General features: G+C 42.1%; 1 protein-coding gene across 2 annotated transcripts; it reads left to right on the forward strand.

The window, feature by feature from the left end:
• The first annotated feature begins 1,548 nt into the window (after nucleotides 1-1,548).
• Nucleotides 1,549-26,964, forward strand: ACOT9 (acyl-CoA thioesterase 9). 2 transcript variants are annotated; one of them, XM_033113202.1, is made up of 16 exons: nucleotides 1,549-2,191; nucleotides 7,611-7,708; nucleotides 8,696-8,722; nucleotides 9,731-9,776; nucleotides 11,735-11,905; nucleotides 12,165-12,202; nucleotides 15,802-15,885; nucleotides 16,269-16,372; nucleotides 20,724-20,797; nucleotides 23,884-23,951; nucleotides 24,437-24,548; nucleotides 24,710-24,800; nucleotides 24,969-25,054; nucleotides 25,836-25,923; nucleotides 26,071-26,221; nucleotides 26,662-26,963. In XM_033113202.1, exons 1-16 carry the CDS (start codon nucleotides 2,172-2,174, stop codon nucleotides 26,748-26,750), a joined length of 1,347 nt encoding a protein of 448 aa, XP_032969093.1. In that variant the 5' UTR covers nucleotides 1,549-2,171; the 3' UTR covers nucleotides 26,751-26,963. The 2 variants fall into 2 exon arrangements, with proteins under 2 accessions (XP_032969093.1, XP_032969101.1); XM_033113210.1 differs by lacking the exon at nucleotides 8,696-8,722 and having other exon boundaries at nucleotides 1,556-2,191; nucleotides 26,662-26,964.
• The last annotated feature ends 750 nt before the right edge of the window (nucleotides 26,965-27,714 follow it).

Genomic DNA, 27,714 nt, shown 5'->3' on the forward strand with positions numbered 1-27,714 from the left:
GCCCATGGTGGGAATGGAACCGGCGACCTTGGCGTTAGGAGCATGGCGCTCCAACCACCTGAGCCACCCGGCTGGCCCTGGGTTAGCTAGGTGTTAGCTGGGGTTTCCTGAGGTAGCATAAGGTATGTGAGCTAAGTGATGAGATCATCCCTCTTTAAAGAACATCTACAGCAGACATCTATAAGGTTGGTTGCTCAGTACTCCTTTTCTTAGAAGTGCTCCATATCCGCATCTGAGTGTAACTTACGGAAATAACCCTGTTAAGTAGATTCTGACCTAGCTATAGGTCTGTGTGAGGGAGTATGTGGTGAGTCAAATGGGCCAATCATATGACCTTGCCCTGCTGCACAGTCAACCATCCAGGGGTGTGTACCTGATCCCAATTGGGCCAATGAATCTTTTCTCAGGACTTTTGGGTCAGTCTCTATGCATGTGGCTGTGGTTGTAAGATGTGAAGTTTAGGAGCTTCTTTGGTCATGTGGAGAAAGCCATAATACAGAGAAAAAAGAGTGAAGCCAGTGTGCAAAGGAAAGCAAAGATAAGCAATCGAGAAAAGGCATTTTCATGGCATTGAGTCCCTGGTTCTATCTGTTCCAGTCCATATCGATAGTTTATACACTGATGAGACTGTGTCTGGGTGGAAAGTGACTTGACTGCATGAAAATTATAAGCTTTCTGTATTCATTATTATATCATCTGTGTAACCTGAAAAATTGTCTTGAACATAATTTTTCTCCCTGAGCCTCCCATTGCCTCAACCAAAAGTTCAAGTAAAAACAAGAAAAACAAAGAGTATAATTCAACAAAATATTTATTGCACTGTGTTAGGTGTGGTAGAGTATAAAGAAGTATAACTAACTGATACAAAGCAAAATATCACTGAAAAGGTACATGAACAAAAATAAAGGAGAGATCCCTGCAGGCCAAAAGGAGATTCTTCTGGATGTGGGACTGATAAAAGCAGGAAAATTAGGTAGAGAGGAAAGAGAAAGCCAAAGATCATGTTTCATTTGTAATTTATAAAGTGATTATTTTAAAAAGCCAGTTTAATTAAAATGGATAAAGTTTTACTAAGCATGGGGTATCAGAAAAAGCATACCATATGGACCCTGTCTTCTAGGAAATGACCATCTTCAGGGCCAAAGCAAGACCTGCATATATTCTGGAAAGATACCCCTCATTACCTTGTTTTATTTCCTCTTTAGACTGCTTTATCACGTTTGAAATGTTATTTGCTAACTTGCTTGCTGACTTGTTTTCCTTCTCTGTAAGGCAGGCCCCCAAAGGGCAGGAATTTTTATGTATTTTGTTGCATCCCCAGCATCTACAAAAGCTTCTGGCGCATTGCAAACAGCTCAATAATTCATTGAATGAGACGGAGAATGAGGTTGTAGGGTAAAATCATCTTAACTATGCTATGGCCTTGAATTTCTCTGGGCCGGCCAAGATCTTTCCAACTTTCCAACACTAGGGGGCAGGCCGAGATTTGGAAGAGGAACGGTTTTTTTTCCCCTTTGCTTTTCAGCCTTTGCTTACTTTAGCATCACCTGGGGCGTCTTTAGACGTCCAGAAGACCAGGCCGCACCCCTGGCTAAATGAGAATCTCCAGAGAATGAGGCCCAGGCATCAGTAATTTGGAAAGCTGCCGGGAAGATTGCAACATGCAGCTAAGGGCCAAAACCACAGACTGGGAGCCGATGCGTGGGGGTCAAAGTCGCGCGGCCTTTTCAGCGAAGGATAACCGAGACAAGCTGTGAGAACCTGACCGCACCTCGCTTACACGTCACACCCTGGCTTACTGCGTAGTGAAGTTAATTAACAATGGCGGGGACTGGCGGGTCCGCCAGCTAGTAACGTGCCCCACGCCGCTGATTGAGTGGAAGGCTCCACAGAGACAGACTCCAGCTTCCCGCCAATGAGCTGGGCTGCAAGCGCAGCGTGGCGCTGCTCCGGCGGTGAGGCCCCGCCCCCAGGCGCGCTGGTCCGGCGCGGGAGCGGGGTACAGCCCTGGTGCGGCCTAGCAGTCAGGGTGCGGTCCTACGAGCCAGTTCTGGTCTGGCGCTGGCGCGCTCTCGCTCTCTGTCTCTCGCACTCTCCATTGCCTCGGTTTCCCTCCACTAACCTGCGCGCCGAGCCGGGGTTTCTGGTCTTGTGCGTGGCTGCCGAGCGCGATGAGGCGGGCGGCACTTAGGTAAGTAGCGGGACTGGGCGGAAGGAGCGGAGCGGCGGGCGGGATGGGGGCAAGACTAACGCCGTTGGCATTTGGGCAGAAAGTGGGGCCGGGTGGGCAAGGGCGCCCCTCTAACCGCAATCCCGCCGGGACACGGGTCCGCCGGGCTCGGGTGGGGCACCGCGCTCCTCACCTTAGCGTCGCCTGGCATGGAGTGTGGCATTAAAAACGAAATGGCACTTTAAGGGAGGACGTTGTGTGTTCCCTAAAATTCCTTTCTCTTTGCTCAACAGGGGTGTGATTTGGGGGTAGTCCCTTGTCAGAAAGGGAATATTTGGAGTTCCACGGGTTACTTTTCCAGCCCTTTGTCCTTTAGAGAGCATTTTTGGGGTTAAGTGCTTGACTCAACTTGGAGTCAGACTTAAGTGTGTTGCTATGTGGGCAGAGATTGCAGGGTACCTTCTGGACTCTCAGGACCTGTCAGGACTGTGTGACTGAGGATCCCTGGTGCTGACTGAAAGTTTATCTTTAATGAGCAGCAAGGCCATGTAAGGCGAAGGTGGGGGGCCTTGACTGGGTCACTGAGACGACGAGGATGCCACTTTGTATATGTCATCACCCTAGTTTGCCCAGTTAAGGCCTAAGGCCTCAGATTCCAGGGCATGTCTGGCTCTCTTCCAGCCCCACTCACCCTAGCACTCCACGTGTTCCGAGTTCTTTCTGCCTGGTTGGGTCCCAGGGGACTCCCCCCTGTTCCAGCTTCTGGAATCATCCCGCTATAGATGATCCAGCCCCCTGGGCGTGGCCCGCGGTGGTTCTGACACTGATCCCCATGAATTGCCTTGAAGGTCCTCGATCTCTCTTTCACTGTCCCTGTGGACCTTGCTATCAGTTGATAAAAGGTTGTGTGTGTGTCTCTCTTGAATGTAGCACTTAAAAAAATACGAACTTTGTTACACTATTTGAAGACAAGTTGAAATTCATTCCAAGAAGGGCCACAGTTGGTGTTAGCTGGCATTGGACATGACATGAAAGGCCTTCTACAAGCTGCACAGCTTTGCCCATGTACCTTTTTCCAGGAAAACTTTTCTCCCCCCCTTTCTTCCGCCTCCCCCTCCCCCACTCCGGTTCAAGCCAATATTTCTCAGTCTAGTTGTGTAGGACACAGTTCCCTGGCTCATGCTGGTATTAGGAGCCTTGCGCTCCCCCCCCCCCCCCCCCCCCCGCAGTCGTTTGGCCGCTCACAGCACCTCACTACAGCTCACGGCAACTCTCGCTGGCTGCCGGCCGTTCACTGGCCGCCGGCCACTCACGCTGGCCACTGGCTGCTCATGGCAGCACACAGTAGCCCACGCTGGCTGCCAGCCACTCACGCTGGCTGCTTGCCACTCACAGCGGCACACATGGTAGCCCACAGCAGTCCAGCTCTAGGGAGAGCTGTTCAATCTTAGCTGTAGAGGGCGCAGCTCACTGGCCCGTGTGGGAATCGAACTGGCGATCTCGGCTTTAGGAGCAGGTAGCTCCAACTACCTGAGCCACCAGGCCGGCCCAGGAAACCTTTCTTGATCTCCTCTCTGCCAATTTGGAAGTCCTTTTCTTTACACTGAACTCCCATAAACTTGCGTTCCTTTCTCGTGAGTCCTACTAAGCCTTAAGCAGGTACTCCATTAGTGTCTAGTGAAAGAGTTCACTGTATTCAGACAGTGAATACAGACTGTCTGAGATGATTAGGTTATTTGACTGATGGGCAATCTTTGTAGCTTCTTTTTTCCCCCGACTCACAAAAGAGTCACCTGAATTTGTGTAGTCTCTAAATTGAGGCATTACCTCAGAGTGGAGGGCATGAATGCCATTGCTTGTTATTGTACTGAGAACTCTTCCCAGACACCCATCCTAAGCTTGGGACCCAGAACAGAGCTAAAGCACTTCTGTTCACACATTCAGGTGACTTCTATGACTCCCTAGGCAACGCCATGGAGAGATTGGGCTCATTTTAGTGGAAAGGTTCAATCATGGAGTCCTAGGGCCCCAGTGTCCCAAAAGCCTCTTCACAGTTTCTTCTAAAGGCCTAGGGGTTTTGCTGGAAAACTGCTGAGGGCTTATCAGGGAATAAGCCAGCCAGTCTGAGGTACTGAGGTGTTGGGTAGTGATTAAATCAATCATTCTGCTCTCTCCACCTCAGTGCTGCTTATATAAAGGGAAGTAGTGGAGATTGTCAAAAGAGCAGCAGTGTGTGTGTTTGTGTGTGTGTGTGTGTGTGTGTGTGTGTGTGAGTGAAATCAGAAGAACTGGGCTCTATCTAGTTGACTGGCACTGGGGAAAAGTCATCTGATTTCTTTGACTGGCACTGGGGAAAAGTCATCTGATTTCTTTGGGCCTGAATTTCTTCAGGAGGTTGGTTTGAATCAGAAGTTTTTATTTATTTTTTTTCTGTTATTATTATTTTTATTTATTTATTGGGGTGACAATTGTTAGTAAAATTACATAGATTTCAGGTGTACAATTCTGTATTACATCCTCTATAAATCCCATTGTGTGTTCACCACACGGAGTCAGTTCTCCTTCCATCACCATATATTTGATCCCCCTTACCCTCATCTCCCACCCCCCACCCGCCTTACCCTCTTGTAACCACTAAACTATTGTCTGTGTCTATGAGTTCTTGTTTCTCATTTGTTTGTCTTGTTCTTTTGTTGTTTTTGGTTTATATACCACACATCAGTGAAATTATAGAAGTTTTTAAATATGGGGGCTTATGAGGGTGTCAAAAAGGAGTAGTCTGTGAACCTTCTGGAATAGTATATGCCATTTTGTGCATTAGTAAAATGAACCCCGCCCTCTTGTATGAGGGTCCACAGTTTTCATCAGATTATCAGTAGATAGGATACCAAGTTGTAATGAAGTTATCCTAAGCTGAATGTTCACAAGGTAATAGAAATGTATTATACCAATAGATACTAGTTTAGTGAACAATTTTCTAAATGCATTGAAATTATGCCTTTGTTGTGTTACAAGGATATATTTCTCAATTTCTTAAGGCAGTATGCAAAGAACAAGGCTTCACGACCACAATTTTCCAAATAGTCAGGCCCAAGTGTTTCTCTATACTCATCAACTCTCTTCTTTACTATCTCCATTTGATTCTCTATTCAGAGATAGTCTATCACAGTGCCTAGCTTATTATGTTTTCTAAATTTGTGATCTTTACTTTTTGACTTTCAGGGGAGACTTTGAAGAAGCATGACTTTCTGGAATAGTAATACCTAATGTTTTTTAGGACTTGTCAGTGAATTAGGCATACCACTAAGGCTTTATTTAACATGTGTTAACGTCTTTATCCTTATGACAATCCTATGAGATAGGTATTATTATTATCCCCATTTTACAGATGCAGAAACTGAAGCTCAGAGGTTAGATAACTTGTCCAAGGTCACTCAGCTAGCAAAGAACATGGTCAGAATCTTAACCTCTATACTATACTGCCTCTCACTCAGGCAGGATGGGATGGTTTTCATCACTCTTAAGAAAATGCTGTTTCTTAGGGTAACAAAACAGAAATGCTTGTATATATGTGTATTTACCCAAGTTATATAGCTCTTGTTAGTTTGTGATGAGTATTCAAAATATTTAGCCACTCAGAGTCAGGTCTCATTCCTTATATTGGGGAGCATCTACTGCAATTGCTAATTAATATATTGAGGGCATGATTTTTATTTTCTCTTTCAGCTAATAATACCAATGGAAAACATTAGTTTTTTCCAGTATGCTTTTTAAAACCAGTATGTTCAGTTGCAGAATGCTAGTTTCTAAATGGCAGAATGAAGAACTACATACCCTATTTCCTTCAGTTAAGGGATTTGAACCTCCAGAAAATATGTAACATGACATAGTGAGAAAAAAAAAGAGAAAAATTCAGATCCTGTTTTGAGAAAATGCAAATGAGAAGGTCAAGAACAAGAAGACTGAAATATTAATATACATTTAAAAGTACAGAAATGGAAAATTTAAAGTGAAAAAAGAAATCCAAAATATGTAAGGTAGAGGCTTGTTAGCTATGTGTGTGAAGAATAAACACAAAACCAAAACCCCGAAACTCCAAACACTCCAGCAAGCATTCTGGTCTTCGTGGACCAGCAGGGATAGTGTCACAGCCAGTGTGATGACGTAAAGGAGTTAAATTGGCCAGTGAGTATGTGCTCATTTTTATGCGTCCTGTGCAGTTAGATTTGTTGATTTGGTGAAAGGACAAGGATTTGTTCTATCAGCGTAAGTGTCAAGACTACATGTAGATGTTATGAAATATTTTGACTGAGAGACTTTCCCTAAACGCTATAATTCAGAAGAGAAATCTATAGTAAAGTTGGGCTCTAAAGAAAATTAAAAATATACTTTGTGGGGGGCAGTCATCAGTTGTCCCTGTATTAGGTAGTAAGAATTTGCTAGTAACTTGAGCTGGAATGCCCAACAGTATTTAGGGTTCGTGCCTTCTTCAGTGCCTTGCCTTCTTCAGTTGTGCTTTCTACAGGTCAGTTTGCTAGTCCCTGATATTATATGTGTGTTATCCCTGATATGATTGTGTATGGTTAGGAGTAAACACTTAAAGCAATAGTGAATGAAAATCAACTTAAATAACTTATTTTGGAAAAATAGGCTAAGCACATTTGGATAAATAGTTTTTATTTCATTGGGGATTAGGAAATTTCTGCCTCAGTCCAGTAAATACTTTCTTTGAGTCTGGAAAGGGTTAATTCTGTTTTCAAAGTTGATTACCTTATAATTGGGTTTAACTTGTTAATTGAGGAAATACGGTGTGATAATAAAGAACAAAATAAATGTTCATCATTAATTTACTCAGCTGTTTACCAAATCGATTCTGGGCTTCCGAAGCTAATAAAATAGAAAGAGCAAGAATAAGTCCATTAAACCTGGTTGATATTTTTTATTTACTTTGTACTTAGTTACCTAATTGGTCTCTGCTCTTAAGAAATGTTTACTCTAGTTGGAGAGATAATTTATGATGTAGCCTCATATGCAAATATACATACACTTGAAAAACACGTACCAGACCCCTACAAGACAATACACTACAGTACAGTCATGTGCCACTTGATGGGGATAATTCTGAGAAAGGCATCGTTAGGTGCTCTGTCGGTGTATATGTGTATATATGTGTATTTACCCAAGTTATATAGCTCTTGTTAGTTAGTATAGCACATCGTAGAGGGCACTTATCCCTCTATGGTCTACTGCACACCTAGGCTGTATGGTATACCACTGTCATATATGCGGTCTGTCGTGGACTAAAACGTCCCATGCGGGGCATGACTGCATGCTAAAGATGTGGGACTGCCAAGTACTCTGGGAGGAGGCGCAGGTCTTTGGGGTTGCCACGGAAGAAGCCATAGAACCTACTCTAAGTGTGTTTTTTCTTGTTTTGTAGGCTCTGTACCTTGAGAAAGGGGCTGCTTACTCCTGTCCGAGGACTGATTCAAGGATCCCAGAATCCCGAGAAAGAGAGTGTCCTCCATGTTTATGAAGGCAAGCGTGGATGTTTGCTTTTTAGGTCCACGTGGTGAAAACCCCTGTGTTATTTGCAAGGTGTATAAATAGATAGTTTAGGGAAAATGAGGCATACTAAAGGTAGATATTTCATAAACTTGTCATTAATAAAATGACTCGGATGGCTGTGGGTAGAGATCACATTCAGAATTTGAGCTTTGGTTCCTGGGAATGTTGGGGACCGAGCTCTTTTAGTTAAATGATTTCCACTTCCTGTGTGCAGGTACTGAACAGGAAGGCATGGAAAAAAGAAATCTAATGCATAAGTAAGAGGCGCTTCAGTTGTACCAACTAAACACTCCTAGTCTACAGTTTTGTTAGAGGGACCCTGTTTAATCCATGCTTAATTGAAGTGAATTTCAGTTGCTAATCTGATATGCAAACTATGAATGTCTCTATCAATTTAGGATTATTTATTATAATTAAAATGGTGGCTTCTTTAAAGGGTCCAATAACTATATATGTATAAATATAATTAGGAATTCTTCGCTCTTAGCCCTCAGCACCGGCCTTTCTTCTTACACTGACTAAACCAGTAATAATTATTTTGTGTCAGTGAGCATCAGTGGTCTGCATACTGTTCTGGGTACTTTCTGGCCATTCTTTTAGTCAAGGAACTCGGAGGAAAACAAAACAGAAATAAGACTAATTTACTAATGGCTGTTTTTGTAGTTATCTATGATTTAATTGCAGTTAGAGTTTGCACCAAATTTATGGTTTGATAGAAAAATCAACCTTTTTTCCCCGTGAAACTTAATGTACATATTAATCTAACCGTATTTGGTTTTGATCGGTTATTGAATGACCAAGGATTGCTGTAGTTAATATCCTATAACTGGAATATATATTTTAAAATGCTAGGGAAAAAACACCTGAACTCAACATATTATTTGAAACCCTATAGACTTATTTTTTAGTTTTGAATTACTACTGCTTATCTAATTTATTTCCCCTTTATCCATATAGCACGTTCACCTATATACGTGAATCATGGTGCGTGGGGTAATTAGTATCAACTAAGTGTTTAATTTTTTTTTTTGCACTAAATTCTTCTGCTTCTGGGCAGTGGGCATTAACTAAAATCCCCTCCCCCTTTCTTCTGCCTCCCGCCTTCCAGTTCAAGCCATTATTTCTCAGTCTAGCTGTGTAGCTGTGTAGGACACAGTTCCCTGGCCCGTGCTGGTATTATGAGCCTTGCGCTACCCCCCCCCCCCCGCCCCCCGCTGAGGCAGTCGACTGCTCACAGCAGCTCACGCCAGCTCTTGCCAGCTGCCCATGGCGGCACATGGTAGCCCACAGCAGCCCGTGGCAGCCCACGGCAGCTCATGCCAACCTCCGGCTGCTCACGGCAGCCCCGCTCCAGGGAGAGCTGTTGTTCACAATCTTAGCTGTAGAGGGTGCAGCTCACTGGCCCGTGTGGGAGTCAAACCAGCGACCTCGGCGTTAGGAGCACGGCGCTCCAACCCCCTGAGCCATCGGGCCGGCCTGCATTAACTAAAATGGCATTCTTTGCTGTTCCTTGATTTATGTCTTTGCTTCATTTTTCTGGTATAAGCTTTTCTAACAATTAGGATAATATAAATATATGATAAATCAATAGAATGATACTCAGATTTGGATATTATTGTGAGTCCCTGAACTAAGTAATTTGATCTGCCTATAAGAAGATAGGTGAGGATTCCGATCATAGTATCTCCGTCATAGAAAGACTCCTACTGACACTGATACAGTCCCATCCCTTTTTTGGTTTTTTATATAAACCCTAGTGATTGGTTCAGGGTATTCGTTTCTGCATTAAGGAGACAAAGGTTGTTTCAGGTTTTCAGGAAGCAGAGGCCTGATCCCTTTTCTGAGCTGTTTTTGTGACATTAAATGGAAATTCATGGCTGTTGAAAGCTTTTGAGTGCATGAATCGCTTTTCATAGTTCCTGAGCTTGTTGCCATAATCCAGTTCTCATCTTTCTTTGTTTTCACGGGATGACCTCTTTGTTTTTGTTTCAGTTCGAGATAAGTTGCGGGAGATAGTAGGAGCATCCACAAACTGGAGGTAAGCACTCTTGTGTGTTCATTCGCACTTTCATCCCTAAAGTGGGATGCTCGGTTGTATTTAGGCTCCGTTGATGGTCCCATGGTAGGGATGGGAGGATCCTGTGTTCGGAAATGGGTTGAGAGGTTTTTTTACTTGAGGGAGAAGATCAACATTCAAACATATTCATCAGTTGATATATTGTCTCATAAAATAATGTGATTTACTCGTGCTCTACATTTTTCAAAGTGCATTCAGGTATATTACTTCACTGATGCTCAACAAAACTTGTGACATGCTTATGGCATATGTTCCTATCCCTTTTTTACATTTGCTGAAACTGAAACTCATATTGAACGATTAAGTATCAACGTCTGGGACTTGAACCCAAGTTTCCTGGTTTTTCTGTTTCATGCAGCCTGACTCCTTGTTGTTCACAATTAACTCTTGTCAGTTCACAATTAACCAGGTTCTCATACCGTCTTTCTCTTTCACTCAGTATTTCCCTGCTGTAAAATAGGATAATATCCCTCTTGGTGCATAGAATTTTGAGGCTAAAATGAGGTAAAAAGGAAAAGCACAAATGATCACTAGACATACAATAATCTATTGTTGGTATAGAAATTATCTAATGACTTATTCTTAACTCTTTATATGAAAATTTCAATTTACTGAAAAATAGAAAAAAAGAATACCTATGTCCCATCCTGACTGGATACTTATTAATACGTACTTTCCCAGATTTGCCAATATACATAAATTGGCTGAATTATTTCTAAGTAAATTATACGTAGGTATCATGACACTTTTGCATCTCCAATAAATACGTACATTCTTCTATGTAATAAAATCAGCAGTCGTTTATCTCCAACAAACAAGACATTGTCTTACATAATGAAATTGACAGTAATTCCCTAATAGTATATTACTCCTCCATAGTCAGAATTCCTCAACTGTTCCTTGAATGTCTTTTGTAGCTTTTTTGAAAACACCAGGATCCAATAAAGAATTGCATATTGCATTCGATGGTTATGATTCTTTAGTCTCCCCTAATCTAGGATGATAGACATTTATCCCTCCCTCCCTTTTTAAAAAGTTTTTAAATTTAATTAATTAATTAATTAATTTTATCCCCATGAGCTTGACTTTAAAGAGGACAAGCTTGCGGAATGGTCCACCTTCTTCATTTACCCGGTGCCATTTAACTTGTTTCTATCTCCCATATATTTTTTGTAGGCTAAACCTTTCTGGCAACAATAAATACTTCATAAGTGAAGCTTAGAAAGACATCTTAATGATACTGTCAACATTTTAGTACTCTATCCCCTTGTTTCTCTCTTCTATTCACCTTAATCATCTCTTCCTTTTCTCTCTCCTTCTCATGTTTTCTTCCTCTTTACCTTTTGCTCCGCCTTCATACTTCTTTTAGACATACTCCATTTTTCCTCCTCTGTCTCTCCTGAAATTGAAGGCAAAGAGAGAGATAGAGCTGGGGCACAGTGAATACGAGAACTGTCAAGGTGAGAAATGGGAATATGTAGTTCAGTGGCCATGTTGTTGTTTAGCTCGTTTTTTTATCATATATACACATTATGTATATATCATATCTAGCTACATATCGATCGATCGATATGATACACACACACACACACACACAGTTCTATTGCCAAATTTTTAATTTGATTTCAAATATTCTATTACTTCAGTACATTTTTTGATGAGTGTGAATATATGCTTCATTTGGGTATATCTATATCACTTATAAGTATGTTTTTTTTTTATCTACTAGCCTAAGAAATTCTAACAGAAATTTTTAATTTCATCAAGTGGCAGGTGGGAAGGGAGGGAGGAAGAGGAGATGAGGTAGGTCCAGACCTTCTTTTTCCTCCTTTGATGGTGCCTGACTGGCCTGTATGTCACTGGAATGAAAGGAGAGCACTGCCCCCACGTTTCATGAAGCTTTCGTCCTTTCTTCTCAGAGACCATGTGAAAGCAATGGAAGAAAGAAAATTACTTCATAGTTTTTTGGCTAAGTCACAGGAAGGACTGCCACCTAGGAGAATGAAAGACAGTTATATTGAAGTTCTCTTGCCTTTGGGTAGTCAGCCTGCATTACGAGAGAAGTATTTGACTTTTCAGAACACCATAAGGTAACACAGCACTATTTTTATTTGTGTTATTTGTTTTTATTTTACTTCTTTTTTTAGTGCAACTTTGAGATATAATTCATGCACCACCATTCACCTATTTAAAGTGTGCAATTCTGTGGTTTTTAGTATATTCAGAGAGTTGTGCAACCATCATCTCAATTAATTTTAGAACATTTTCATCATCCCAAAGTGTGTTATTTCTTTTTAAAGGGCAATCATCATGATTTTTCATTTAATCCCCCTTTTCTTTATTTCACAGATTTGGCAGGATTCTTGAGGATCTTGACAGCTTAGGAGGTACTGGTGTTATTTTAGTGTTTCTAAATAGATACTTAACAGCTATACATTGAATCCTATGGCTAGAAAGGGCTCCTTTATTCTTTAACGGCACAGATGAGGGTATTTTGAAAGACCAGAAAAAGGAGGGTGTTTACTGTCTCTGAATTGTCATAATACTTTTTTCCCAAAAATGTAGTTTCCTATTTAACAGAGTTATAATCTGATTAATTCTTCTTTTTAACAACTTTTTTAGAAGTCTTAAATTTACAGAAAAGTTGCAAATAAGCATAAGGAATTGTTCTTCCCTGAATCATGTGACAGTCAGTATGTTGCTGACATGCACATCACCCCCAAATATTTTCATGTCTGTTGCCTACCAACAAGGACATTCTCCTGTATAACCACAATACAACCATCAAAATCAGGAAATGAGCACTGTTACATTAGACTGTCTAACCCTCAGACCCTATTCAACTCTGGCCAGTGGGCCTTTATAGCAGAAGGATCCAGTTCTGAATTATATATTGCATTTAGTTGTTGTATCAGGAATAGTTGCTCAGTCTTTCTCTGACTTTCATGTCCTTGACACGTTTGAAGACTACAGGCCAGTTCTTTTGTGGAATTTCTCTTAATTTGGATTTGTTTGATGCTCCCCCAATATTAGATTTGGGACATGCTTCTTTAGCAGGAATGTCACAGAAGGAATGCTGTGTTCTTATTGCATCCTATTAAGTGGTGCATAATTCTAATGTGTCCCATTACTGTGATTCCTTGATGAAAGCGGTGTCATCCAGGCTTCTTCACTGTAAAGTTACTTTTTCCCCCTTTGTAACTAATAAGTACCTTGTAGGGAGGTAATTTGAGACCTTGTAAATATCCCATTCCTCATCAGATTTTCAATTTATTACCTTAAAATCTACAGGGACTCAGGGATTCCTATTTTATTGAATGGGTTATAATATGTTACTGTCATCTATTTTGATGCCCAAATTGTCCCAGGACTGTCCCATACCCTTCAAGCTGGCTTCAGTGTTTTTTTTTTTTTTTTTTTTTTTTTTTCCTGATGTGTCCTCATCATTCTTTGAGCACTTCCTCACTTTCTGGCACAGCCAGATATTCTAGGCTCATTTGCACTTTCACTGCCCCAGTTCTGGAATCAGCCAAATCTTTAAGGGGCCCTGGTTCTTTTAAATGGAGAATGGTACTTAGAAACCAAGACCAGGTTGCTGGAAGTGGTCATTGCTGCTGGAGTATGGCTGCTCCCATGCCCTTTCAGTGGACGAGCTGGGGAAATATATGCACATACACGTACATTTACCTCTGTGCTTATCTATCAGTCTGTTTGTGAAAACCATGGGTTCATACTGATAGCTCCCGTTCCGCACCGCAGGTTCATTCTTACCTACTCCCCTTTTCTGTTTATAATTCCCTTCTTCCGCTGGCTCCGTTATCCTTCACACATTTACTTACCACCTCTAATACATCGCCATCCCTAGCCTCTCATGGATGCTCCCCTCGCCTCACTGGGGTTCGAGCCCATGCCAGGTCCCCTTCTGCAGGTCACCACCCTAATTGTGCCCAGGCTGCACCATGCTGGGCCGTAGCTCTTCTTGCCTCTCTCCATTTCCTCCTGATCTCACTTGGACTTCAGCAGCCCACTCTGGGCCACCTTGCTTGCTCCTACCTAATGACTTCTGGCCTGAACTGTTGGGAAAGGGTTTAAAGAAAGGCCCCTAAAAACTTTAAAAATAGACATAAGTCCATTGTTAGGCTTATACCTAGTAGCTACTTTTCATATTAAATAAACCTGGTTAAAAATTCTTATTGGCCTTTTGAAAAGAATTGTACACACACACACAAATATTTGACTTTGGTTTAGTTAGGTGTCCCTACCCCGTTTTTCCTGTTTACCTCCTGCTCATCGCCAATCCCTTTCATCTGTTTACTTAATTCTATTCCTTCCATGTCTTCAAGGAACTTGCCTTATCACGTATGCTTTCTCACTCATTTCAGGCCTTTCCTCAACTTCACTTTTCCTTCAACTTATAAACGTATTCAAGTCTCTTACATTTAAAATGAAACATAGGTCAAATCCCCGTCCCTTGTAACAACACTCTCCAACTGTCTTTCTCCCTCACTTCAGAGCTAACTTTCTGGAAAGAATTAGAAAAAACTATTTGCTCTCATTGCCTCTGTGTCCTGACCTCCTGTTACTTCCCAGCCTGCCATGTTCTGGCTTCTACTCCTCGTGCCGTTGAACTGCTGTTGCCAAGATCTCCATTGGCCTTCATACTGTATGATCTACTGGGTGCTTTTCCAGGCGTACCCAGCCCCTTTGCAGCTCCTAGTATTGTCAGACTTATTCTTGGGCTTTGGTGCCATTTCCTCCCGCCTCGCTGGCTGTTCCTTCCTAGTCTCCTGTGTAGGCTTCTCGTTCTCTATCGATCCCTTAAATGTCAGTTATCCCTAGGGTTTTATCTTCTGCCCTATTTTTGTTATCTGAATATTCTCTAGAAATAATCTAATGTACTCCCCGTGCTTTAGTTGCTATTAGTATGTGGAATATTTAGGAAGGTACATTACCTGGCCTGCTTTTCTGAGTTCCAGACCAATTTGTCCTCCTGCCTACTGGACATCTTCATTTGGGTGGGCCATAGGCTTCTCGAATTCAGCATGTTGAAAACAGCCCATTCTGCTCTGCCTGTATTCTCTTTTTCAGCGAATGGTATATCATCTTCACTCAGGCAAGCTGGAAACCTGAGATGAGTCAAATCTTGTCAAGTCTCCCTTCTTATTCGCTCTTGGATCTTTTCGTTTCTACTGTTAGTGCCATAGGTCAGATGCATATGGTTTCTTTTTGGGGTACCTCAAAGGCTTTTAAATGCTTACCTTTAGCCTCTCTTTCCCCTACTACATCCTTTAACAGGGCACAGATGGAAGCATTTATTGTCACTCAACAAATGTTTATTGAGCACAGAACCGGTCCTGAGAGTTGACAATACCAATCTGAATGAATCATGGCGAGGGGCAGGGAGGCCACTAAACACAGAAGTGTGATACCACTTTAAATGAGGTGACATTTGTAAGGTGCATTAGAACATGCTTGGCACCTACAAATTCTTGTGAAAATATGGAAAGTGTGCAGATGACCACAGGGTAGTGGAGGAGCCCAGGGTGCTACGGGGAAGGGATACTCTGAGCAAAATAATTGCTTCATGATTAGGAAAGATTCAGGAGGAAAACAGGTGGCTGTGAGTCACCTGTGATTTGTTTCTCTTTTCTGAAGGTGTTTGATGCTTCCAGACTCAATGCTGGGATCTTTTTCTGATTTAGGCACTGTGTCTCTGTGGCATGGTGACAAGCCACCCGCTGGGTCTGGACTTGGGGCTTCAGTTTCCTCACCAAATCCAAAATTGAGCAGGCAGTCAGATGAGAGGATTCCCAAATGTCTTCAATGTATAGAAGTCTTGGGTCCTAGGATAAGCCCACTAAAGGAACATTGGGGATTGGGTCTTCAAAACAAGAGAAGACTTTTTATGCGTTACAGGGAGTAAATTATCGATGTTGAGAAATCATTTTGCTTTTCCTTGATTTGGTTCTCTTCTCTTTTCCTACAGTTCTTATTTGCTACATGCACAACAAAATTCCTTCAGCTAATATGTCTCCTTTATCGATAGTTACAGCCCTGGTGGACAAGATTGGTAAGCGATCCTGTTTTGTATGCACACTTAGAATTCTTAGTAATTACAAGATATTATTGAGATTAGAGGAAATATTTTCCTTTTGTGAGGCAATGTTTATGTACATATGCATATGAAAATGTCTAGAATGACATATACCAAGATATTTATTATAATTATTTTTGGTTTTGCATGGTTCCAGTTTTATTTTTTATAGTCTGTGCCTTGTCTCCATTTTTCAAAAAGACACAAATTTCTTTTGTATGTCAAAAAAGTCATTTTTAGTTTTGAAGACAAAAAAAGAAATGTTGTAGAATTTGCCACAATTTCAAACAAAATTGTCCATTTACAGTACAGAAAATTTTGGGTATGGTTTGGACTCAAATTGATTTTCTGTTTTGCAGATATGTGTAAGAGTTCCTTAAGCCCAGAACAGGACATCAAATTCAGTGGCCATGTTAGCTGGGTTGGGAAGACATCCATGGAAGTGAAGATGCAAATGTTCCAGGTATGTATGTGCTCATAGATTGCCCCCTTGTTCCAATATAACTTGCTGAAAGGAAAGCTTATTTACCTATCTGTCCACAGACAGGTTTATAGCTCACCCCTTCCAGAAAAAAATACAGATGGTGGGTTATTACTATCTTCTTCCTGGACAAAGACTGACACATTATTTGGTGTTTATGTTTAGTGCTTATTAATTTCAAATCACATACAGCTTCATGTTAAGGTGCTTGTTTCTGATCTTACCCCGGAGAATTTCACAAAAGTCTTATGAGTTATGTTAGGCTTGAGTGGGTCACTGTGTTAGTTTCCTGGGGCTCCTGTAACAAAGTACCACAAAGCAGGTGGCTTCAAACAACAGAAATTAATTGTCTCAGTTTGGAGGTTGGAAGTCCAAAATCAAGGTCTCGGCAGGATCATACTCCCTCTAAAACCTGTAGGGGAGAACCTTTCTTTGTTATGCTAGCTTCTGAGGGTTTGCTGCCAACCCTTGGCATTTAGCTGTAACACTTCAATTTCTGCCACCATCGTCACATGGCATTTCCCCCTTGTGTGTCTGTGTCTGTTCTTATAAGGACATCGATAATACTGGACTGGAGCCCACCTTACTCCACTGTGACCTCATCTTAACTGATTATATCTGCAACAATCCTATTTCCAAATAAAGTCATGTTGATAGGTACTGAAGGTTGGGACCCACATATCTTTTGGGGGGACACAGTTCAACCTAGAAGTCACTTAGTCTATTACAGCAGTTAGGAACAGCCCCCGCTAATGAGCAAAACACAGAATAGCTGTTATAAAGAAATGAAGAAACTTGACAAGACACAGTACCTCAAAGAGGATAATAGCACAGAAATAAATCAGAGTATGTCCAAGATACCATTATGAAAACTTACTTGAATGACGTATTCAGTTATGCCAGCATATTCAGTAGACCTATCATTCAGATACACTTCTTCTGTCTAGGAATTATGAAGCTTTTCGTCTTTTGGAAAAAGTCTGAAGCTTGCTCTGCAGTAATTAAAGTTATTTGTCAAAATAGTTAGGTAGTTTTATATTTGGTGCTATATGTAAGCAGGTGGATTCTTTAGCTTCCGTGTTGCTGTAACTGACAGTAACACTATTTTTAAAACAAAACACAAAGTTGTTGGGATGCTGCTATGATGTGTCCATATTCTTTTTTGATCTTCATGGTTGATCCCTAGCCTGCTCAGTGCCGTGCACAGCAGATTTCTGGCATAGGACCAGCTTTCTAGGGAATCTTGACAATTTGAATCTTGGACAAGTAGGTTGAACAAGAGTCACAGGATTTATTGGGAGGAAAGAGCCAGTGAAAATCAGCGTTAGGCATGTATAAACTTCGTTCTAAATTTGCATTTCTCATTGGCCATTTTGCCTAATAACCCATACTCGACTGATCCTTTCTATTCCAGCGAGGGAGCTTGGCGATAGGTGTGCTGACTCTGGTTTGGGTGCACGTAGGTTCGAATCCCAGCCCTGCTGCTTATTAGCCATGTGACTGTGGGTAAATCACCTCGTCTGAGCCTCTGTTTTCTGAAGTGCAATATGGAAACAGTAATAGTATCACCTTTGATGGTGTGGTAAGGGTGAAAGGAAAAACAGCCCGCCCATATGTGGTAGCTGGTACATTGCCCATCACACGGTAACCACTAATCAAATGCTGGAATAATGTTCATTCATTATCGTTACTATGGAGATGGGCCCAAATCTCTATTCTGGGTTTGACCTTTGGACCTGTCTTTCTGAGTACCTGTTATATTCCCCCTGTGTGTGCTCTTGCTACCTCTAGTCCAGTGTGTTTCAAACTGAGTTCATCAGCTTCCTTTCCAATCTCGATCTTCCTCCAGTTTCTCTTTGCCAGCCGCCTGGTTCCCCAGTTCCAAACCTTTGTGACAGCTTTAACTTTTCCCTTTCCTGTGCAGCCCTTGCCAAGTCAGGCAAATTCACCACCCTCAGCAACTCGCCAGAGTTCTTTCTTCTTCCCCTTGACTCTGTGTTTCATTCAAGCCCTCACTGCCTCTTGTGTGAACTGTCTTTTAATTAGTCTAGTCTGCCTGCCGCTAGCCTGTTCTCGCTCTGTTAATTTTACATGTTTTTGCCAAAGAGATCTTCCAGAGCTGATCTTAAATCACATCGCTCTCCTCAAAAATCTTCAGTGGCCGTTATCTGTGGGTGAAAATGTAAACTCCTTTGACTAGTTAGGATCCCAGGTGCTCCGTCAATTAGCTCCAACCCACCTTCCCCCCGACACATTTATATACTTTCTTAGAGCTCACTGCCGGACACTTTGAGCATCCCAAGAGCAGGGAGGCATTCATCTTTGCATTCCTGATCCTTGGCACTAGTAGGTGTTCACTATAAGAAACGATAATTTAAACAGGAAGGGAGTGGAGGCGTATCATTGCTTACACTTTTCCCTTTGCGTGCAACCCTTGTGTTCTGGTCCTGCATGTCCACGTTCCACCTGTGCTTCTGGATCACTCCCTGCTTGAATCCTTCCCCATCCTCCCTCCTCATAGTACTTGTTCCTTCCCGTGATGTCTTTCTCAGTATCCTTTCTCTGACCTGCTAAGCTCTGCTCCACAGAGCTGCGTGTGAACATGTTTTCTCTTCTGCTAGACTGTGTGCTCCTCCCCAATGGGATCTGGATGAGATTCACCTCACCCACTTCCTGAGTCCACTCATTTAATGTTCACCTAGCAATTTTGGGCTAGGTATATAGCTGCGAGCAAAACACAGTTCCATTGTCCTGAAGTTTCCATCCTAGTGGTGCTCAATCAGACATCAGGCAGTCATTGGTTAGGCACCTGCTCTCGGCCAGTCTGTGTGCTGAGTGCTTGGGCTACAAATGGGAATAAAAATGGCCTTTGTCCTCAAGGAACTCATGGTGCAGTAGGGAGTCAGCCACAGAAATAAGTGATTATGATATGGTGTATTAATACCGTGTTTCCTCGAAAATGAGACCGGATCTTATATTAATTTTTGCTCCAAAAGACACATTAGGTCTTCTGTTCAGGGGATGTCATCCTGAGAAATCATGGTAGGGCTTATTTTCCAGTTAGGTCTTATTTTCGGGGAAACACGGTATTCTACAGCATTTCTCAGCAGGGACAGTATTGGCACTGTATGTGGGAGAATTGCTCTGTAGGACTGTCCTCTGCATTGTGAGGTGTTAGCTCCTTGATTACCCCCACCCTGCTAGTCATGTCCCCCAAGTCATGTGACCACGCAAACCAGCCCTACACATTTCCAAATGCCCCCTACGGGGGTGGTATCCGTCTCTCGTGTTGAGAACCGCTGTCAGGAGATGGCTTTGTTTCCATTAGCCGGCAAACAAAGGCGGGAAGGATGAGCTCTGCCTTGGGCGTTGGGCAGGGGCAGTGGCCGAGAGGAGTGTTAGGGTGAACGCAGTTAGAGGAAGGCATGAGGCAAAGAGATGGAGGGGAGGTGTTCGACAGCAGGGTCCATTCTGGGACCGCCACGTTGTTAGCGTGGCTGGGGAGAAGGGTGCTGGCGGGAGTGTTTGTGTGCCTCTGGAGAGGAATGTGGGCTATGTGGTGAGGGCCTTATATACCAGCCAACAGGCTTAGAGCAGATGCTGGAAGAAAGTTGAGAGCCAAGGTGATAGGGCCTGCACAGGCAGTGGTGATGAGGACGGATGTGAATGCACCTTCAGGTTGTGATACGGCTTCACCATACGACCATGCTGGAAGTACAGACTTTAGGGGAGAAAGAAATACCTTCAAACCTCAAAGTCTTGTGTGTTATAAATATTTAGCTTACTCCACAGAATTATCACTGATCTTGCCCCTTCTTGGAGCCTCTGTGCTGGGCTAAGGAAACATCCATATGTGCTGGTAGTTGGCACCATGAAGTTCCCTGAAAAGACTAATGTCTGTGAGAGCGGTGGGAGGTCCACCTGGCTCTGTGCCGTTGTGAGGACAGGTAGGCCTGAAGAAAGCCAGAATTCGGCACGATGCAGGACAGTGAAGTGAGGACGGAGAAGGTCCCTCTGTGAACTTTGTCTTTGGGTCCCACTCATGCACTACTCCTGAGCCCGTAGTTTGGGTCCCCAGTACTTTGCACTGGGCACTGTTTGGGATTTGGGGTGTCGGTCTCCTGTTAGACCTCAGGCTCCTTGGTCATGCTGCCGTTCCCACCCAGAGCCTAGTTCTGTGCCTGACAACTCAGCAGCTGGTGGTTAATGAACGCGTTTCTCTTTTTCTAATTTCGGCCTTTTTCAAAGCATGCACGGTATCTGTTAGAACTGTAGTAGGTCTTCCCAGGAAATGCATTTTTTACATCTGCATTTTCTTTCCTTTGTTCTTTAGTCACATGGCAATGACTTTAGTTCTGTTTTGGATGCAACATTTGTAATGGTGGCTCGAGATTCTGAAAATAAAGGGTAAGTGCTGTTTTTTCCTAATTCTTTATTTTGAAAAATTTCAAAGATACATAAAACTGGAGAGAAGACTGTAATGAATGTCCATGTACCCATCACCTGAACTTAAGAGTTTTAACATTTTTGCCATATTTGCTTCATCTGTTTTTTTAAAGTGTACTATTTTCTTTATAATATTTTGAAACAAATCCCAGACATAATGACATTTTACCTCTAAATACTTTAATGTTGACATCTCTTTAAAAATGAAGGTATTTTCTTACCATTACCATTAGCACACCTAACAAAAATACTAGTAAATCCTTAATATATTCTAATAGTTCATATTCAGTTTTCCCCAGATATCTTTTTAATGATTTGTTCAAATTAGGATCCAAACAAGGTACACATAGTGCATTTGATTTCTCTGTCTTTTAAGTCTGTTCTCTCTTTTTTTTTTTTGGTTAATAGCCTTGTTGAAATATAATTAACATATCATGCAGTTCACCCATTGAAAGTGTACCATTTAATAGCTTTTTGTGTATTCATAGAATTGTGTGGTCTATTTTAAGGCTGTTTTCATCCAGAATAGTTGTATGTCTCCACTGCCCCCACATTGTTTCATATCAACTTGTCACAAGGCCGAATCAGTTCTTCTTCTTTTTTTTTTTTTCCGAATCAGTTCTTCTATACAATGTTCAGCTTTCTGAATTTGTCTCATTGTTTCCTCATGGTATTTTCCTTTTTTTGGACTTGTTTCTCTACCCCTAGTATTTTCTGTAAACTTGAGTTCGATCTAAAGCCTTAATGAGATTCAGGTTCAACATATTTGGCTAGCGCAGTTTGTAGGTGATGCTATTTATGTATCTCGTATGTCATAGGGCGTCATAGCAGATGGTATGGATGTCCCAATCATCGTAATGGTAAGATTGATGTGGGAGTTCAAGTAGTGACAGACTGATCTTTCTCCTGTGAAGTTCAGCTTTTCAGCTTATGAGCGGTGATGATGTGCAGCGCGGAGTGCAGTGCAGCAGGTTTCCAGACTATACTCTGTCATCCTGTGCGGAGCTGGCTCCCCATCAGCCTTTCTCCAGGGCTCTCAGTGTCCGTTGCTGATGAGTGCTTTAATCATATGGGGGTGTAGAGTGATTCTGAAATTCTGTCATTCCTGGTGCGTTTATTAGCTGGAATTCTGTAAAGCAGAGATTTTCCCCTCATCACCTAGGGCAATTTGGTTTGTAAAGGCAAGTCAAGAGTAATGTTTATTCTTGCCCTTTCTTTACACATTTGCAGAATAACGAGTTGGTTCACTAGCTATGATGACATGCTTTTTCTACTGTTTTGACTTTTTAAAAAAGTCCCATTGTGAATTTCTGGATTTTAATGTAGTACATATATTTCAATAAATTGCAGCCATTGTTCTTGCTGCTTAGAGCCCACTGTCTTTGGTCAGTGGGAGCTTCTTTAAGCTGGCTCCTGTGATATTTCCCCATGGGTCTTTCATACCTGCCTGCTCTCTGTTGCAATGAGATATCTTGGGCTCATTTTACACATTTCCTGCCTTAGGCATGGAGTCAGCCATTTCTTCAAGGAGTCCTGGGGTTCCTTTTAGTGGGAACCAGTATTTAGAGACCAAAATCTGGGCACTAGAACTGTATGTTGTTCCTAGTTTGCCATGGTGTCTGGGCCTTTTCAGTGGACAGAGCTTGGATGAATTTAGTCCTGTTTTGGATGTTGAAAAGCAAAAAGCAAACAACCTCATGAGTTTATACTGTCATTTCCAAGACAAGTTTAACCATACAGGTTGTAACTTATTTGGCTTTATACTTTATCTTTTTTTCTCTTAAATTGAATTCTTGGTTCCTAACAGCAGTTATACCCAAGGCCTTTAACCTGAGAAAATCTAATTGTATGTGTGGGAGTAGGGGTGGAAGGGAGTGTTACAGGATTGCTGTTTGTACAGGACAGAGTCCAGAGGCCGATAGGAAGTCTAATTTGTGTTAGGAACTCAAGTTAGGAGTCTGCAATGAGAAATCTTTTCTGCTGCATGGAAAATGGATGTGGAACACTGTATTAGACTGAAAAATACCTTGGTGCCTCTGATCTGAAGAATGTACCCAGCTCGTCTAACTCCTCCCACTAGCCCCAGTAGACCTGCTGCCCCTGGTGCCTGGCCTAGGCCTCCTTTGCCAGCACTGGGGGACATTACTTCAAGTTACTCTCCCAGCTGATATATTTTAGTTTTCCAAGCTGCCATTTCAGATCTTTTGTTTCTATTGTTTCATCAAACTTTTGGATTCTACCATAGTGAAATACCATCGCACTTTTCGCTCAGTTTATTATTAAAAATTTGACACCTACAGAAAAGTAAAATCATGTAACAAACACCTATATACCCTTCATTTAAATTCACCAACTAACATTTTACCACCAGCCTTATTTTCCCACCCCCTTTTTAAATACATATATATACACACATATATACATTTCCCCCCTGATTCATTTGAAAGTAAGTTTGATACTATTTTCCCCATAAATAGTTCAGCGTGTATCTCTTAAGAATAAGGTAATTCTCTTACATAACGTCAATGCCTTTGTTAATATCCAAGAAATTTAACAGTGATGCAATTATATTATCTAATATGCGATCCATATTCGGACTTTGCCAGTTGTCCCTAAAGTATCCTTTATAACTTCTTCCCCTGAGTCAGGATCTGATCAAGGAGTCGTGTATTACAATTGTCTATCATGTTTCTTTGCAGTAGTTTCCCTGCCATTTTCTGTCTTTTAAGACATTGACATTTTTGAAGAGTCCACGCAAGTTGTCTTATAGAACGTTCTACAACCTATTAAGACTGTCATCTTATGATTAGGGTCCAGTGAAACATTTTGGCAAGTGACTATGTCCTTTTTATAATGTGAAACTTCTAGTACAGATAAGTCTCTAACCAGAAACCTCCGCTAATTGTTCCAGAGTTCTTGTGTGAAGCAGTCAGTAAGCGTTACCCAAAACAAACAGCAAAGACTTTAAAACTAGCGGGTAATTGTTCATCTTCCATTTTTATTAGGTGATGGCACATTTTAAACTTGTACTCTTTTCTTCACTTTAGGCCGGCATTTGTAAATCCACTCGTCCCTGAAGGCCCTGAGGAAGAAGAGCTCTTTAGACAAGGAGAATGTATATTAATTTGTTTATAATAAGATAAACTTTAAAAAGCACATTGACCGTACTGTAGAGGAGAAAATTCAGAGTATGTATGGACTCCTAATACCAGTCAAATGTCTTACTCATGCCAAGAATGTATTGAAGTTAAAAATACCTTATTTTTTGTTCCATGGAGTCCATACTTTGAACGATTTTATCAGTCAGCCAATATTTATCAATTGAAGTAACTTGTTTTCTCATTTTTAATGAAATGGGACATGTATCTTAATGAAGTAGCTGCTGGTCAGGGCTGTAGGTCAGGAGGATTATAAGTGGTTTCACGCTGAGCTAATGCAATTTCCACGTGAAAGTTTTATGTAGGATATATGTACAATTTCCAGTGCGCTTTTTACAGTCTGGAAATACTGCCCTTGTAGAGTCCAAGGCAGCCCAGGTCAGGAACCCCAGTGCATAGTGAGACCCTCCTAATTGTGGCTCTTTATTGTCCCTTGTTGCAGTGAACAAGGGGAGAAGGGTTGCTTTCAGCTCCGTGTCGTTACTGAAAATGGCTCCCAATGCTAAGGAGAGGACGACCATACATGAGATGTTTCTTAGCACGCTGGATCCAAAGTAAGTTAGGCTGCTGAGATTTCCTGTGGGAAAGCATTCAAACCTTGGCCTTCTCCAGAACTATGCTTGCCTGAACATACTGGGAATTGTTTGCAAATATTTTACTTTTCAGCAGTGAAACCATGCCCTTAACAGGGTTTACTGAATCTCCATTTGCACAGGACTATAAGTTTTCGCAGTCGAGTTTTGCCCCCTAATGCAGTGTGGATGGAGGATTCAAAATTGAAGAGCTTGGAAGTTTGCCACCCTCAGGTACTATGATTTAGTGAAAAATCTTCTAAATAGGTAACTTGTACTCGTGATACTCATCTAAGATTTGATACCTTTAAACTGGCCTCTGTTTTATGGCATTGTGAATTCCTTTGTTATATGAGGGTGGCCATGAGCTTGTATTTGTTAATATTTATTTATTTCGTGTAGGAGAGGAACATTTTCAATCGGATCTTTGGTGGTTTCCTTATGAGGAAAGCGTATGAACTTGGATGGGCTACTGCTTGTAACTTTGGGTGAGTTCGATTTAAGGTAGTCTTCACTTCTAAGAAGCAATGTATACTGCCCCACTGAAATGAAACATTGTGGACCAGTCTGGATGTGTTGGGGAATATGTTTTGTTTTTAAATAAATAGCACACTGATACCAGTTGGGTTTGATCTTCATTTTAGAAATTGGTGCTTTGACTAGGTTAAGTTAGTACCATGTTCCCCCAAAAGTAAGACTTAGCCGGACCATCAGCTCTAATGCGTCTTTTGGAGCAAAAATTAATATAAGACAATTTTATTTATCTTATTTTAATACATGACCGGGTCTTATATTAATTTTTGCTCCAAAAGACGCATTAGAGTTGATGGTCCGGCTAAGTCTTATTTTTGGGGAAACATTGTACGTTATGGGCATACCTCATTTTATTGTGTTTCACTTCATTGTACTTCACAGATGTTGCCTTTTTTAATAAATGGAAGGCAAGGCCTTCCACCAGCAAAAATTTTACAAGTTGCTTTATTTTGATGCTTACTTTATTGTGACGGTGTCTGGGACTGAACCCGCAATATTTCCAAGGTACGCCAGTAAAGAGCTCCGGAGAAAAGGAGGTGGTGCTATGTTGAAGGGAAAACATAATGATTTTGGCACTTACCTGGTCAACTCTTACCATTCCTCACTGGTACTATTATTTACCCTTTACTAGGTTTATTCTTTGATCATTTAAATTTAGCCTCAGCTGATTGTTAGGGGGAAAATAGAGATCATCTGAATTTTGTAGTTGACTCCTAATTCTGCCTTCCCCAACAGTGGCTCCCGACCGTTCGTAGTAGCAGTGGACGATATCATGTTTCAGAAACCTGTTGAGGTTGGATCGTTGCTGTTTTTTTCTTCCCAGGTAGGTATGCGATGAGATAAAATACACTTTGTTAATCACTAGGGCCTAGAAGAGAAGTTTTTATGTTCTAAAGCCACTGCTTCTCTGAAGACTGCCTTGGTCTCCCTTCCCAATGCAATTGACTCACTTGTGTGTGCCATCTCTTAGGTTTGCTTTACCCAAGACAAATACATTCAAGTCCGAGTGCACAGTGAAGTGTCGTCTCTGCAGAGTAAAGAGCATACGACCACCAATGTCTTTCATTTCACGTTCATGTCGGAGAAAGACGTGCCCTTGGTTTTCCCCAGAACATACGGAGGTGAGCAGCAATGATGGCTGTCCCTAAAAAGGGAAGAACTTTTAAAGGAACTGTTCTCCTTTTCAGTTGTTGTAGGAAGTACACCGATGCCTGTTAGCTCGAGAGCATATCTTTAGGGGATTGTGCTTTGGAGGTTCTGCAGCCCTGACGGCCAGGATGCCTCATGGCCCACAGGCAGCTGTGGCTGCTCTGCCCCCTTGGCTGTTGTCTGAAGGGCCAGTGCCAGCTGCAAGCAGCCACTGGTGATCAAAGGAAAGGGGCAGGAATCGAGGCCCTTCCCTGGGGACCTTGCACACCCCCTGTGCCAGTACTGCTTGCCTGGCACTGGTTTTGCGTTCTCATTGCTGTCCCAATGTTTCCGAGGAGTCTTGTGTTTGTACCATGCTTTTCTGAGGTGCTGTGCTGCAAGTTTCTCCATGTTTCTCTCTCTTGTGTTTCAGAGTCCATGTTATATTTAGATGGGCAGCGGCACTTTAACTCCATGCGTGTACCGGTGGCCTTGAAAAAGGAATACCGTGTGGAGCCCTAGGGAACCCGCGCTTGTGGAAGACCAGCACCCTCAGGGACGAAGTGCCTGATGAGGGCCTGAGCACCTGTATTGGTTTTAGTGTTCATTCTCATCCTCCATAGTGAAAAAGAATATAGTCAGCTTTTAGGATGATCAGAAAAGCAGAACAAGAGAGTGGCTGGGTGGGGCAGAGGGAGAGAGAGCTATTAAATAATAAATACTTTCAAGACGGTTTATATTGTGTACCTACCATGTTGCCTCCTCTCCTGTCTGTTAAAAAATTAGGGCAGATGCCTTTTTACGCCATTGGAACCATTCTTTGCTTATGTGTATCGCAAACTATCAATACATGGCTTCCCGCCAAGGCGTTTGGAGGGCATTCTTTAAGCCTGACCTTTGCTGCAGTCCCTCTGCGTTATCTAAATCCCAACAACCCTACATGATTCCTTTCTGTTTTGCCTGCCTCTACTTCCCAGCTTTTGTTGACATAGGGTAGCTGAAAGTTGAGGTGAAGGGATTCGATGACAGGTGTGGCATTCAAAAAGATTTGTGGGAAACTTTAGGTCTAAAGCCGTACCCAGCGGAGCTGTTCAGAGGTGTTCTAGATGAGGGAACACAGGACTGTGTGTTCCTTCTTTCACTCGCCAGACAGCTCTTGATTACACTCCGCTAAGGGCCGGGCAGGATGTATCATTAAAATACAAGAACAACAATAATAATAACAGCTGCTTGTGCTTATGGAGCATTTATCATGTGTTAGGTGGACACTGTCCTAAACACTTGACATGGATTAGCTCATTTATTTCCTCCGCCAACACGATGAGGTAGGTTCTGTCTCCCCCTCATAGGGTTAGGTCACTCAGGAAACTGAAGCACAGAGATATTAAGTAACTTGCTCAAGGTCCCACCACTGGTAAGCGGTGGTGCTGGGATTCAGAACCAGGCTGTGTGACCAGCACGCTACTGCTTTCTGGGACTGTAGCAA

This window comes from Rhinolophus ferrumequinum, chromosome X (genome assembly GCF_004115265.2).
Source record: "Rhinolophus ferrumequinum isolate MPI-CBG mRhiFer1 chromosome X, mRhiFer1_v1.p, whole genome shotgun sequence".
Classification (NCBI taxonomy): Eukaryota; Metazoa; Chordata; class Mammalia; order Chiroptera; family Rhinolophidae; genus Rhinolophus; species Rhinolophus ferrumequinum.